This window comes from Harpia harpyja, chromosome 17 (assembly GCF_026419915.1).
Source record: "Harpia harpyja isolate bHarHar1 chromosome 17, bHarHar1 primary haplotype, whole genome shotgun sequence".
NCBI classification, from domain to species: Eukaryota; Metazoa; Chordata; class Aves; order Accipitriformes; family Accipitridae; genus Harpia; species Harpia harpyja.
In genome coordinates, this window is record NC_068956.1 from 6804122 (window position 1) to 6818730 (window position 14609).

A 14609-nucleotide genomic window follows, 5' to 3' on the forward strand; every position below is an offset into this window, starting at 1 on the left:
TAGCATACATGTGAGTTTTTGTAGGACTGTATCTTCTGAATGGTTCTTGTCAAAGTCATCTTTCAAAGCCAATAGGATCAATTTAAAAATAGTGTCATAATAGGCAAAGAAACGGTAAGAAAAACTAGAACTATGTCCAGTAGACCTCATGGGACACAGCTGATACTGACTTTTCAGTAGTCTTTTGTTAGCAGACAAAGGACCTACTCAGGATCAACACGGAGGCTCACAGCTTAGGATATTAAATTGTGTGTTCAGTGGATTTGTGGTCTTGCTTGAATTTGGGTTTGGTATCAGCACTGAAGAATAATGGTACAATAGAAAAAAGATTTTTTGGTTGTATTTATGATATACTCCAACTGTAAGGTACAGGACTTATTTTGGCTGCTAAAAATGAACTGTGTGCTCCATCGGATATTGTAATCCCATACATCCAGAGATCCAGTCGTTCATGAAAACCACTGGTCTGCCATTCTTCTCAATGAGAAGAATGTGTGGGAATTCAGCTTCAGAAACTTTGGTTTAATTTGGGTGGCAGGGAATATGGTTCTTATTTGACTATTGTGCTGCAGTCCAGGCAGTCAGTTCTTGCTGCTGAATATTATTTATGCTTTGTAGCTGTCAGACAGCCCCAAAAGGCAAAGTACTGGATGTCCTCATCTGCTTTGGGTATAACTGGGAGTTGAAGATGGTTATTATCTTGGAGAGAGTACTTAGTATTCTTCAGACATGCCGTATTGTATTATTTCATATTTCTGTTTGATTGTTGTGCAGAGGTATGAATGTTGTGTGGCGGTGCTGAACAGGATTATGCCCCATCGTGCTAAATACTGTACAAATCCTTATGAAGATCTAGTCCCAAGTAATTTATAACCAGTAAAGTTTGTCAAAAAGGCTGAAAGTTGCTTTTTTGACAGCCTAATTAGTGCCAAAATGACTGGAGATTCGAATAGTCTCCATAAGTAGCCCCCTCCCCAACACACTACAATATTCTTGGTCAAGATGTGTTTCCAGCTGATACCAGAACATCAGTGGTGGCTTTCAGCAAAAGCAGGGCAGCCTGGGGGTGACTGGATCTCCCAGCACATGGCAAGACATCACAGGTTATTTGGAAAACTAAATACACTGCTACCGAGTGGGATTGTGCGGGAAAAAGCTGCAATTCCATGCAGGAGCTTAGGGAGGGAGTAAAAATTAATGTATCCTATTAAAGCTAGAGAGGAAAATTAGGCAGAAAGATAATTACTTGATCTGGGCTTTAGCCAGGATTTAGATTTAACACTAGAACTGTGCTCTGTTGTTGGTTGTTCAGTTTGTAGAGTTTAGGACTGTTTTGGGGTCAACCAAAAGTAAGCTTTTTTCATCTAGATGAATTGAAAAATAATAATTTAAGTGAAAATAAAAACTCTGCTCATACCCCCAAAGGATGCTACTTTTTTGTAGCTGGTTTTTAAAATAAGAACCATACACTTTAGGGAAGGAAGGAGGGGATGTCAGCACACTTCACCAAATGACCAAGAAAGAGGGAGTGGTAGGGCATCTCTGTGGTGTGGCATAGGCATTCAAATCCCATTTTCCTGATTTCTCAGATAGCCCACTTCTGAAAAGTGTCCTCAGTACTGGATACTTTGCAGTGGTTTTCCACCACTCTCTGCTGCTTCAATTTAATATAAATAATCATGTATTCATTGCATATGCCTGCCTGTACTGGGGGGGAGGTGAATGCCTGATTCCAGCCCATGCTTTAAGTTATTAAGTAATTATTTTATTGAGGGCAGCTGGAACTCTCAGTATATAAATGAAAGCACAGACGTCACAGGTGGGTCAGACAGTCATGAGGTCAGTGAAAGTTATGATGTGATTGGGGTTTTCAAGGCAAAAGAAGCTGAGCTCACATGTAGAATTAGTTCTTTATTCCCAACCGTTTGTTGGTAATATCCTAACCATATCCCACTTGGACCCAGAACTTTGTTTCGAGGCTGTGCTTTTAATTTGGGTGATCCATGGTGGGAACCCAGCCCAGGTGTTGTGACCTGGCCTTTAAAAGAGCTGATCTCTCTCTCTGTAAGTGGGTCCTAAGTGCACTACCGGCTTTAGGTAAAAACAAGGTAATTGCCTAAGCCTTACCTGCCCCAGGGACAGCTCTCATGGAAAGAAGGGGTTCCTCTTGGAAACTCCCCTCAAGGTGGGATTGCGGCAGGGGACTGTGAACTCCTTCATTGTATAAATGTCTACACTGCTATAAAATGCTCCCTCATCTTCATATATATGTGATATATGCATATATTTTTATATACGTGTGTGCACATATATGTATACACACACATTTAAATACCATTCCTTTTTATTCATTGTGTTTTTCATTTCTCTGGTAAAGTGATTGTGACCAGTCAGAATTTATGTGAGGAGGAATAAAAGAAATTGCATCTTCATAAACATTAATAATTGATTAAATATTTCCCCTTTTTAATTTGAGAATGTTACCAACTTACAGAATACAAGTCATGTCTCTGCCCCTACTGTGAACTCCTCTAATTGTCACACCACAAGGCCCAGGCTACAGGGATCCTGTTCAAGATCCTTGGATGAACAAAGATGATCAATTTTTATATAGTGAAGAAGAAGTTTTCTTTCAGTTATTTAGAAAAAAGAATGATAAAAGCAGTTCTGTTTTGCCTTTCCAAGCCTTTTTACAGTACTTTATTGAGTTTAATCTAACTAAAGAGTCTGAACCTCTCCTGGTAAAGAAGCTTGCTTTGAACTCTACTGTAAGAGATTTAGATTGAGGTACTCATTTCACTATAATTACTAATTTGTATTTTTTTTACTGTTTGGTAATCTTATTGCAAGCTTGGTGGTAATATAATTACAAAAGTGTGTGCAAATATCTCAGTGTCATATACATACGTGTGTGGACATTTCTGTGAGCTAGTTAGGATGGGGAGAAGGAAAGGTGAAACATGATTCTCCATTTTCCTCTATTTTCTTATATGTAAGATGGTGATGTTTGGATTTCATACAATTTTATATGTCACTCATGCTCTTGGCAAATGACTACGCAAAGATAATAGCAGCAGGAGAAACAGAGCTCTGTTTCTCTGGACTCTTACAGAAAGGCTGGATTGTTACATTTGAGCCAACACATGAATGAATGTCTGCTATCAAAGTCCCATTTTTACCAAAGAGGTAGATAGCAATTTTATGTAGTGAGGGAAGAGAAAAAAAACAACCATGCTTTTGGACACTTGCCTTTCAGATACACATTTGCTATTCAGAGACCAGAGAACTGAGTGCTGCAGATGCAAATCAAACACTTTCATGTCTTCTCTGAATATGTTTTAAGGCCAGTTTTCCTGCATGGGTATTCATAATGGTTATTGTCTATAATTTTGTAGCTTCTGCAAATTGTAATTTGGTCCATACCCCATAGCTTCCAGCTGGTTTTGGATAAATGAAAGTTAAACACTTGTTGTAGAAGCCATTCAAAAGATCGTTTTCCCTTTGCAGGGAGATCTCAGACACGCAGTAATCTTCCTGTTTTGGTGTTGGGTTAATCTCTCCATTTTGCCTGTGTTGCTCATGGCATACAGCTAATGACAGAATGCAACAGCATTTGTTGTAAATCTTCCTTACATGTGTGAACAATGCCTTTAAAAATGTGAAGTTAATATTTGAACATTTAAATACTTTCCAGAGCCAATAAAATATTTTTTTTCTACTTGTTCATTTTTAGATACTGACCGAGCTTTAGTGCTGCTGGAAGAATACTGTAAAAAACTAAGGAAGCCAGAAGAGCAACAACTGAAAAAAGCCATCAGAAAGGTGATGGGCATCTTTAAGAGCAGCTTGTTTCAAGCACTTCTAGGTAGGTACTAATATTTAATAGTAGATGTATGTTCTTGAAAGCCAGAGCTAGGTCAGAACTAGTAACTTTCTTATTGGTCACTATTTAATTTGTATTTACAATGGAACAGCACGTTGAGATGATCCTTCCAGGTTCTCTGTGGGGAAACTCATTGTCCTGACATTTCAAAGGTATTGTCTTATTTCTGGTGTAAGAAAGAGTAACAAAAAACTCATGCAAGATAAGGTATTCAATAGTTATTCCTAAACCTTGCTGCTTTCCTTTGTTTAATGGAAGTTACTGAACCAGAGTAGGATATAACTGTTTATGCAAAGTTGAAGATGAAGCCATCTCCACACAGGTAAATGGCCAAAGTTTCATTGATTTCACTGGCACCAAGTAGCATCTGAAATCTTTGTGTCTTTTGCATTACATTTTTGTGAAAAGTGTCAGCCAAAGAAACTTGGAAATGAGTCAAGAAAAATAGTCAAGGACAGAGTGAAACTTTGGCAGAACGTTCCCATTCGTGCAATGTTGCAGTGTTCAAGTAGACGTACTGGCATATCGCTCAGTCTTTCTTCCATTTACTTGAAGGTCCCCATTTCACCTTGTAAATGATGGTATTTGTCAAAATCAAGCACTTGGTGTTTTGGAGCTTTATATAAAATAACCTCCATAAGTTATTATATATAATGTTTTCAAGGTCATGAACGTACCCAGTTGCTGTAGCATCCCTGTTGTCCCCTGTGCCGTGCCGTGCCTGTGCTGCCAGTGATGGGAAATGGTGACAGTAACTGTGCATCACCCTTGCTCTACCTCCCTCTGACCTCTTGCTCACATTGCATTGGCACCTTGGTGGTGTTTTCCTTCACAAACATCTGTACGTTTTGTGCAGAACTAGTCCGAAGGGCACATTTCTTAACACAAGCGATGTCTGTGGAAGCACACGTACCTTCAAGTTATGGCTGGTTGAAGCCAGAGTACCAATTGTGCTCATTGCAGAGCTACAATCAGTAGCAGTTAAGGAAAAATTTTGGTTATCTATCATAAAAGCACATCATAGAAGCACATCAATACTGCACTATTACTGTGAAGACAGTGGAGGTCCAGGAAGAGTTTCAGTAATTTCTGTAGCATTTATGAAAAATGTACATTACCAGTCTCTAACATTTCCTGCAAATGGAAGTAATTAATGTCAATGCTATTTTACTTGTAATTTCTCTCACCTTCTTTCAAGTGATTAGCTTTATTTTATAAATGCAACGTATTTTTTAATTGCTCTGTATTCTTCAAAAAAGGAAATAGATTAATAATTGAATGGTGTTTACCAAATAGTTATAAATAGATTTGAACTAAAGAATGAAAAAATGATGGGACGTTTCTATGTTATTTTTATGAAGATAACTATGGATATGGAAGTATGTGCTGAAGAAGTACACAGGTCACAGAAGTGACATTAGCTATACATTTACTCCTGCAGTACTTTGAAGTAATCCTTCAAAGTGTTCTAACATGTGTGCTTTGTGTGTGGCTACACTGCAATATTTGTTGATGTATTACATATGCCAGTAATGAAAATGTGATTATAGCTACATTAAGGTTGAACTCAAAGAATAAATGAAATCTTTTGATTGCCACAATAACAGACTGAGGAGTGTGGTGTTACAGAAACTAGATAGCATTTTAATTTGTAGGCCTTTGGATGTCTTTTTCTTGTTCTTAAATGCTTCTTTTTATAAAAGAGATTTGGGAATTGCAAGACGTGTTCAAAGTCTCTCATTATTCCATTTGGTTTGCTATTTGGTTGGTCTAGATTCTGGAATAATACAAAAGAGTGACCTCTCTTCAGTTTTTTAAGTGTGGTAGATGATGTTATTGCACAATCAATAATGAGGTTCTTGCATAATAGTATTTCAAAAAAACCCACTTCCATGACATCTGTTTTAGCTTCCCGTCATAGTTTCTTCCATTCACCTATAAATCAGACCAGCACACAAAGAAATATCTAAGGCAGAACTTCTGCTCGGTTTTTAAGTTCTGTACTGCTAATGTTCCTTTGTCTTTATTTACAGAATGTCTAATGGTCTTGAAAGCATCCATTTTTGAGTACCTAATCTTAATTACAATTAATTTTCTGAGTCCAAGTGTTTATCTCTTTCCAAAACTTGATCTCATTTACAGCTGTCAAACATTGGTTTTATCCAGAATTGATTGACCTTTTGAATATTTAGGCTGTAGCTACTAATGAAAAATGTGATTTTTGTACAGAATCATTAACCTGGATGCAGAAGTGCACATTTGACCAAGCATAAAGTTAACATAATTTTATGTGCCCAATTCAGTTTTTGTAGGTCCTACAGCTTTGGTAGAATTTGATTCCTTTACAAATAAATTCAGCTGTTGTAACCATCCCTGTCCTTTAAGTGTGTGTTCAATTCTCGTTAACTTCCAAAATGCTTTAAAAATCTGTAGGATGTCTTAAATTGTGTATAACAAGAACAGATAAACAAAAATAATTATAATTAGAGGCACTTTTCAAATCTAGTGTTGTCTAGTTCCTTTTGTTCTCAAATTTATGCTTGTGTGATTTGATTCAACCAGCCATCTTTGAACTCGGGCTCTCAATGCGCGCGTGATTCTTTTTTATCTTCAATGTGTTTCATAAATATTAACTGTTGACTACTGAATGGGGGAGTAACATGAGAAAATTGAGGATTCAGTATTTTTCATACGTATATTCTACGCATGCAAGAAGTGACTACAAATATGGAAGCAAAAGCTCTGTAAGTGATTTACAGAAAGGTTATTGAAGGATTGTCCTTTTACATTTTAATTTGGGTTCAGAAGCATCTCCTTCTCCCTTCGGGCTGTTCTTGTTGCTGGACTTCTTGCTAGAGTCGCCGTGTTCGGTTACAGCTGAGTTAGTTGCTAAGAGGCACATTTTCAAAGCGACATGTGGAGCTGCAGTCTCTGGAGTCCCATTTACGCTCCAGTGGCCGAAACATAATGCTTTGAAAATCCAGCCCTAAGAGGAGGGAAGAGGAGAAACTCTTCAGAAGGAGCATGCAAGGGGAAGAACACGTACTCAGATATTGACATTACTCTTAAGTTAATTCCAAATTATTTTCACCAAAAGTATTGTAGTAATCCTATGCACGGTGAGGAGTTACGGTACCGTTGTTATTATGAGCTCGTAAGGATTTTTGCTTTTTGTAGGGTCATCCGTAGCTAGACGATATTAAAATCACAGGGTCCTCTCAAATTGTAGCACATGTTGTTCTGATGTGAACGTTTATTTTTTTAAAACCCTACAAGGGAGAGGAAATGAAACCTGTGGAAATCCAAATGCCTTTTTTGTTGGGATTGTCTCATAATGGGGCATCTTGGAGGCATTGTGCAGAGATAAAAAAGGAAAACCATGAAAGAGAATAATAGTCATCTGGATATGTCAAAATGACCAAACATTTTTTTTTTTACAGTTCTGTTCTTTATGAAACTTAATCAGTTTTTATAATGCAATACATAGTTTAGTACAATTTATTTCTAAAACCCTCTGCTATATATTTGTCTAGCCTTCATTTCATTAAGAAAAGTGCATGATTTTTACAGCTTAGAAGGCCGTTCTGCAGAATGAGAATGGATGAAAGAGGTTTATGTCAGGGTTGGGTTTTTTTGTAGATACATCTCTATAAAATATCATTTTGTTTCTAGCAGGAATTAAAGTGCCACAAATAGCTGTAATCATCTTATGCAGTATTAGGTAAAAACTAATCTCAGTAGGTTTTTCTAAAATTCGGATAAACCCAATCTGCAGTGGATGACGTATTTCCTGAGGACTTTGAAACCATGTCTTATGTTTTTTTCTCATGCTTGCGTAACTTTGCCTGAATTTTAAAATGGCTTATTTTCAGCTAAAATCTGCATCACCTTTTTTTTTTTTATGGTACTGTACCATTTCTGCAAAATAATGTGGATGTTATAAAGCGGCCTGTCTTAAAAATTGCTGTAGTAAGCATTACAGAATTTACTGGTGATCTCTGCCACAGCCTGTATTTAGAGACTTAGGATCTAATTTTGTGGTTTTAATAAGAAGGATTTTTTAGACTCTTTACCTCACTCAGTGATAATGTCTTTTAAACCAAGTCAAAATGGAAGTCAGGTTATTCTTCTGCAATAAATTAAGTGGCTGTATAATTCAACAGTGTTATATTAGTATCCAAACTTCCAGGAATCTAGTTATAACTTGTGGTCCTCCATGTTACTAGAGAGTGCTATAGGACAGATAGGATATATAAGGAGGACATGAAATATAGCCATTTAAGAGAGTCAAAGCGAGTCCTCCTTTGCTTTAATTATTTTCGGATGTACATATCTATTAAAAAATAGCATAGCCATTGACAGATGCAAACATTTAGTATAGTAAGCATGAAGAAAGTCAAGAGCTTGGTTTCCTAAGAATTTGTCTTGGTTTGATTGACTTTAGTGCCTACAAAGCCGTGAGCTGGGACTGAAACTCCCCTTGCATTTAGGGCAATGGTTAAATTTCAGGATAGTTTAGATATGAAAGAAACTGGAGAGGAACCTATCATAGGAGTAATGATGGGATGTTGAAACATGCCCCGTCACAAAAGGAAAACGCTAAGGATGAAAAATGGGGAAGATTTTGATAGATGTAGCCATGCATGTCAACGGAGAATAATGATAAAAAAGTCCCCCCATTTGTAGGCTTTAATGCTGAGAAGAATAATTGTGCTGTTGACCATATAGAGAGAAGAAGAATGTAGAGGCAATTAATAGAATGGGAAGGAACTTCTTTAGGCATGCTGTGCTTAAGGAGAAACCCTTTAAATAGTGACAGAAGGAAATTTGAGACTAGAGGGAAGGAGGTGGGTCAGGACTGGGGAACAGATATGTGAACAGCAGGATAAACGGTGAGAAAAGCGGGAGACTTGGAACACAGTCCTGGGCTGGAGATGGAGCCTGCACCAAAGTAGGTGTTGAAGAATTATAGATGTCAGAGGAAAAGTCAGTGTCATGCAACACCTCAAAAATCCAGTGCTAGTCATACATGGTAGCGCTGGCCTTCAGTGTTAAAAAGCTTAAGAGATTTGCACAAAAGGCATAGAAATAATCTATAAAATACCACTGGTTGTTTTTGTCTGCTTCTATGATCTGTCTTTAAGAAACACTGCAGTCATATTTTCAGGCTTTTTTCCACAACCACCAAGACCTCTTTTGTACTTCTTCCTTCGAGCGAATGTAAGATGTGACATTCATGGCACCACAGAAAACAAGGCAACACCAAACTTCACAACTCTCCTGATAAAGCTGCTGGAGTTGAGGATATCAAAATGGGCAATGTGATTGACAGTCACCTTTCTAAGGCAACGGTGGCCCTTGCTAATACCAATCGTTCTCAATCCACAGGAGGAACCATGTTTCAGCACTTAGTGCTATGTCAGTGTTTCAGGGACCAAAAGGATATTAAATAAATTGTTGTACTGCGAAATTTTTCAATAGGAAAGCACAACCGGGTGTTGTCTATTCATACTTGCCAAGCTCACTCTTGGTAGATGTTTTTAGCTCGCTTATGTGTTCAGTACACTTAGCTACTTACAGTGCTCCTGAATGTAAGGTCGTTGATCTCGTATGTCATTGTTCTCTAGCCTTAATCTCAGTTAGCTTGTTTCTGGTCATGTCAGGCTATTTCACCTCCTGTAATGACACTGAATTCCTCGGGAGTTAATCCCGTGCAGCCAAGCCTGCGTCCGACCCAGGGACATTAGGCAATCCTCTCGCCGAGGGCCCGAGTCCAGCGTTCACGAAGTCAAAGAAAAAACTCCCTTTGACTTCGCTTGCCTTGGATCATGGGTTGGAGTGATTCTTCCAGAGATTTATATTCAGACCTTTGCTGACTGAGAAATAAAGATTCTTCTATAGCTGTTTCTAAAAATATTGAAACCCTCCCTCACTATTACAAACGTCGAGGAGCAAAAGGAATGTGCAGAAACCCTTCAGTGCTCTGTCACATTTGAGAGGCGCTCAAATGACATCTCTGACAATGGGGAAGCCTGTTATTACTCCGCACAGAGTCCTACTTTCCCGAACTGGCATCTTTCTTTGTTGCGGCATAAATTACAGCAGAACTGAAATTTAAATTCAACGGCAGCTTTTGTTTTGCCTGAAGACAGCTGCAGCTGCTTTTATTCTTGAAGTCCAATTCTCTTAGTAAGCAAATTTGTGCTTTCTCTCAAAAGAGCTAAAGGTAGCAGTGCTAGATCTTCGGGATGGTTTGAAGCCGTGTCATCGTTTTTTTTTTTAATGAGCTGGGGGCTGGATCTCAGCCAGCTTGAGGAGCTAACCCTTGCGGTTCTCCAGTGAAAGTTTGGTCACACAGAGTGAACCATTTGTTCAAAAAAAAAAAAAAAAAGGCAGATCTAATGTAAGTGGTTTCCAGTGGATTTTGGCCCACCGCTATTTTTGCTTCCATGGCAGTGCAATTTCCCCTGCAGTGTCGTCATTTCTCTCCGGCTCTTCTAACTCTCCCCACCCCGTGGTACCTGCAGATCCTTTGGAGGACGTGGGGCTTCTTCACTTCTATAAGTTGCATTGACGTTGGGCAGAGGGTTCAAAGTTAGCTGGTGAGAGCTGGCAGGTGGATGCACATGCAGGAAAAAGACAGACAGACATCACGGTACTCTAGGGAAATCAGGCTGAAAATATCCAGAGAGGGGAGTTTCACTGAGGTCTTAAGTGTTACCGAGTCTTTCTTAGCTGTGTCTGTGATGGAGGATCTGAAATATTTCTGTATCTCCCGAAATCTCAGAATTGTTTTTGCCTTTGGGACTTACTGGGTGTTACAGTGATGCCTTACTGGTTAGAGATAAGGAGCAAATAGAGCCAGGGCATGGCTCTCCCTGTTCTTGCTGGCCAACCTGGAGATGTGAGTAGCCCTCCCACAACAACTTCTTAATATTAAAGTAATTTGGTAATTTTCCACCTTGAGAGAAGGTGTGTGTGCAAAGATGTGGGAATCGTGTGTGGGTACCCCAAAATCGGTTTTTGTTTGAAAGAATTTAAATATTAAAAGCTTCTGAATTACCAGAAAATACCTCAACCCCAAAGCAAAGCTCTGATACCTCTTACATTTGTGGGAATTCTTATTGGGATCTCATATGGGCTGTTGACCTTTTCCTTAAAGAATTACACAAAACTGCTGGATATGAATGCTGATGGACTCTGAAATATTCAGAATCCCAGCCCAGGTCTGTATTTGGATTCTCAACCTATCTGTGTACAAGAAGAAACCGATTACAGCACTGATACAACCTAGGTAATACATAATCACTTGTAATCCTAATGCAACCCTCTGCTCGTATTTTGCTGCCTTTTAACCAGTGAATGATAGCATTTACATCTCAGGCAAGGAATTCAGAAGCTTTGTGGACTTTTCTCTTTCGAAATGCAAAAGCTGTGCATTGGAAATAAACCATTTTTAAGATGAGTGTTTAATATGAGCAATGTAATAACTGTTGAGCTTGTTAGTTTTCAATATCCAGCAAGGAATAAAAGCCGTTTTTGTTCCTGTAGTGTTTTTTTTTTAAAGTGTGTCTTGGCCATATGGATTCCATGTATAATTAGAATTAATAAAATGCAGTTGCAGCAGCTGTTGCTGTGTGGCTGCTGTCCCAGTGTGAAGCTTTTCTTTCTCTTTGCATTAAGTAGGGATAGCCATTTATTATTGGTTTGTGATGAGAACTAGAGACAAATTATTAAGAGACGCATTTAGATAATCTGGTTTTATTCTGAATAATGTATTCTCGTTTTTCAAGCTGAGGGAATATAAAAGAACAATGAGATAGATGGGTTTTTTGGTGTTAAATAAAGAAAGGCTGGATTTATATCTCGCTAATGTAGTTTGTACATCTACTAATAAAATGGAAGAAAATAATCTAGAGCAAGCTGTTCCGTCAGTAATCCCAATGTTTATTTTTGTTTCTAAAATAGCAGAGCTGTTCTCCCTCTCTAATGTTTTGGTCTGCGGAGTCATTTTAGGCTAGACTGTGATGTGATTTTTGTTTAGTGAATATAACTTTTTAAGAAACTGCATGGTAATTTTGAAATCACAGAAACATTTTAGCCTTGAAGAGTGTTATACCTTAGAGTTTTCAAAGCTGTTATAAAAGAGCCAATTCTGTTGCCTGGTGCCACTCCTGTGGCTCTTCTGGAATCTCAGGACTCTTTTTCTTAACCCTGTCCTTCTAGTGTCATGGGAGTCAGTGGAGTTGGGATTGAGCACTGAATAGTAAGATGCATGAAAGTAAACTAGTTAATCCTACAGACAGATATATGCATATATTTGTGTATATACACACACACATATATAATACTTACATAAATTACTATATATATATATAGTAATAGGTAACAGTGGATATCATATTTATGTCAAACTTCTACTGTAGTTTTCTCAGGTATGATTCTGTACTTTGGAGATCTGTTGGGTATTAAAATATGTCTTGACAAGAAATACTGCAGACTGTGTTGTTCATTCCCATTGTGTGTTTATTCTGTCGTGTGGTCCATTTTCTGCGACTGTGTTTGGGCTCTGTCACCCTGATCTGCCACTGAGATGATTACGAGCTCTTTTCAAAGAAGACTGAATTTATGTCATTCATTTGTTCTTTCCTGTCTCCATTTTGTCATCATAGTTGTGTGATTTTGAATTTCTGCTGATGTAGTTGATTAAGGCACTATTGCATAAAATCCCAGGCATTAGAAATAGAAAATACTTTTTATAATAATTATCATTATGTTATGTTACACAGAAAATCTGTGGTATTTCAAAACAATGTGAAAAGAAGAGAATTAGGTCTGCGGTCAGAAGTAGGTCAGTGCTATAACTAAGGTAGCTTCTGTGAACTAAGTTCAATTCCTGTACATACATACCGTGTGATACTTCATATTTATTTGACCTCAAACTGTTTTCCTTCAAAAATCCTGCTTCATTCAGTGTGCAGAAGGGGCAGGACTCAGCTTATGAGCAGGTATTTAATCCGTTGCTTTCCTGTCGTTATTTACTGTGTGATGAGGTGATTGTAGTTCTGTGCTGCGGAGGTGGTACCGAAGCCCTGAGAAATAGAGGTTAAAATATCTATTTATTTTAGAGGCCTGACTGGAGACACTTCTGACCTGATACATCACCACATACACTTTTGATGTCTGACCACAGCTCCAGCTGCAACAGGGCGTATCACTATTCCAGCAAGACTGTCCCAATGTCTCATTTTGGGCACTTAAAACATGAGGATCATCTGATGGGTGGTCATTTTGGAAAAATACAGCGTACATGACTTCCTGACCATCACTGAGACTCTCTGTAGGAGTCAGAGGTAGCGTCTAATTCCTGGGGTGGCGTTTAATGCTCTTAAGCTAAAGAACCTTCAAGAAATCTTCTTATCGCTCTCAGCCTTTCAGCTCCTGAGGTAAATGGTGCAAAGGTTGCTCAGACAGCTTCCCCAGGGCAGACCTCTTCGGTATAGTGAATAAAGTGTCAGAGCAGAGAGAAAAATTGTATGTGGCCATATACTTAAATTGCGACACTTTCTAACTTTGGGAGTTGCCTTTACAACTTTATCAGTGTTTTGAAGTTAATTTTACATGGTGATTTCCTAGACTTTAAGGATAGTAAAAAGAACTTCTCATTGGAAATTCTGTTGTGCGATGATATTGATAACACACATATTTTAATCGAGGTCAAAACTGTCGGACACTTCACACCAGCCTTCGCTGCTTGAGCTAATAGAGGTGCTGACACTACCAAAGGTACCGTTTCCTTTCTCTTAGATCTGATTTTTGTCCCAATGTCCCAGTAGTTAGATGGTTTAGATGAATTAGATGGTTTTCTTCTGCAAAATAAGTGTTTTGAAGGTGTATTTCTTGGAGGTACTGGGATTGGGATCACCATCGTTTTCAATATGCTGCTGATAATGGAAATGTCAGAGCAGATGGTGTCAGAGCGGCTTTGCTCGGAGGACTCACTCCCGATCCTGGCTCTGCCACTGCCTTGCTGCATGCCCTGGGCTGGTCCTCTGCCTCCACTGCAGATACATGGGGACGTGGCTCAAGAGTGCCCTTGTTGCCTTCTCCCGCCAAAATTCTGGTTATATAAACATATATATATTTACATACAAATTACATATATTCACAGTATTATGTATATATACACATGCACATATATCTATACACATACATGATATAATTGCATATTTTTACATATATATATATTCATATATATGAATGCTTATTTTCATCAGGGAATTTGCTAGGAGATTCACTGTCTTCCCAGAATCCAAGTACCTGCAGGTAGTAGGAGGAATGGTTGTGGGGGAGTATCTTTCAAAACAGGTGGTAATTAGATAGCAGGAGAAATCTGACCTAATTACAGTGAGACAGAGGGATAGATACTGAGTTGCATTGTGTACCAGATATTTTCTCCCAAGTCTTGCCTTTTCTTGAATTATTTTTGATCTCCAGTGTTGAACTGCAATGTAGAACTGTAACTTCATTCTTTTTGTTCTTTAACCCCTAAAACCAGAAGACTGCTCTGTTTTTATTCTTGTCATCATTTCATACCCAGCCTGCCTTCTGAGGATTTACCAATGAGTTTTGGTGTGGTAGACTGTATTTCTCATGTTTGTTTGGTTGTTTTTTCCTTATAAGCCATTAATATATGTTTTAAGTTTTATAAATACAATTTGGAAGA

General features: G+C 38.3%; 1 protein-coding gene across 14 annotated transcripts in view; it reads left to right on the plus strand.

Annotated features, from left to right (window-relative positions):
* Positions 1–14609, plus strand: part of DLG2 (discs large MAGUK scaffold protein 2) — a 1027713-nt gene that overhangs the window by 14350 nt on the left and 998754 nt on the right. For all 14 annotated transcript variants that reach the window (XM_052812305.1, XM_052812308.1, XM_052812306.1 and 11 more), the window contains one exon: positions 3734–3865. In XM_052812305.1, the coding sequence (XP_052668265.1) occupies positions 3734–3865 (132 nt within the window). The remainder of the gene's footprint in view (positions 1–3733; positions 3866–14609) is intronic.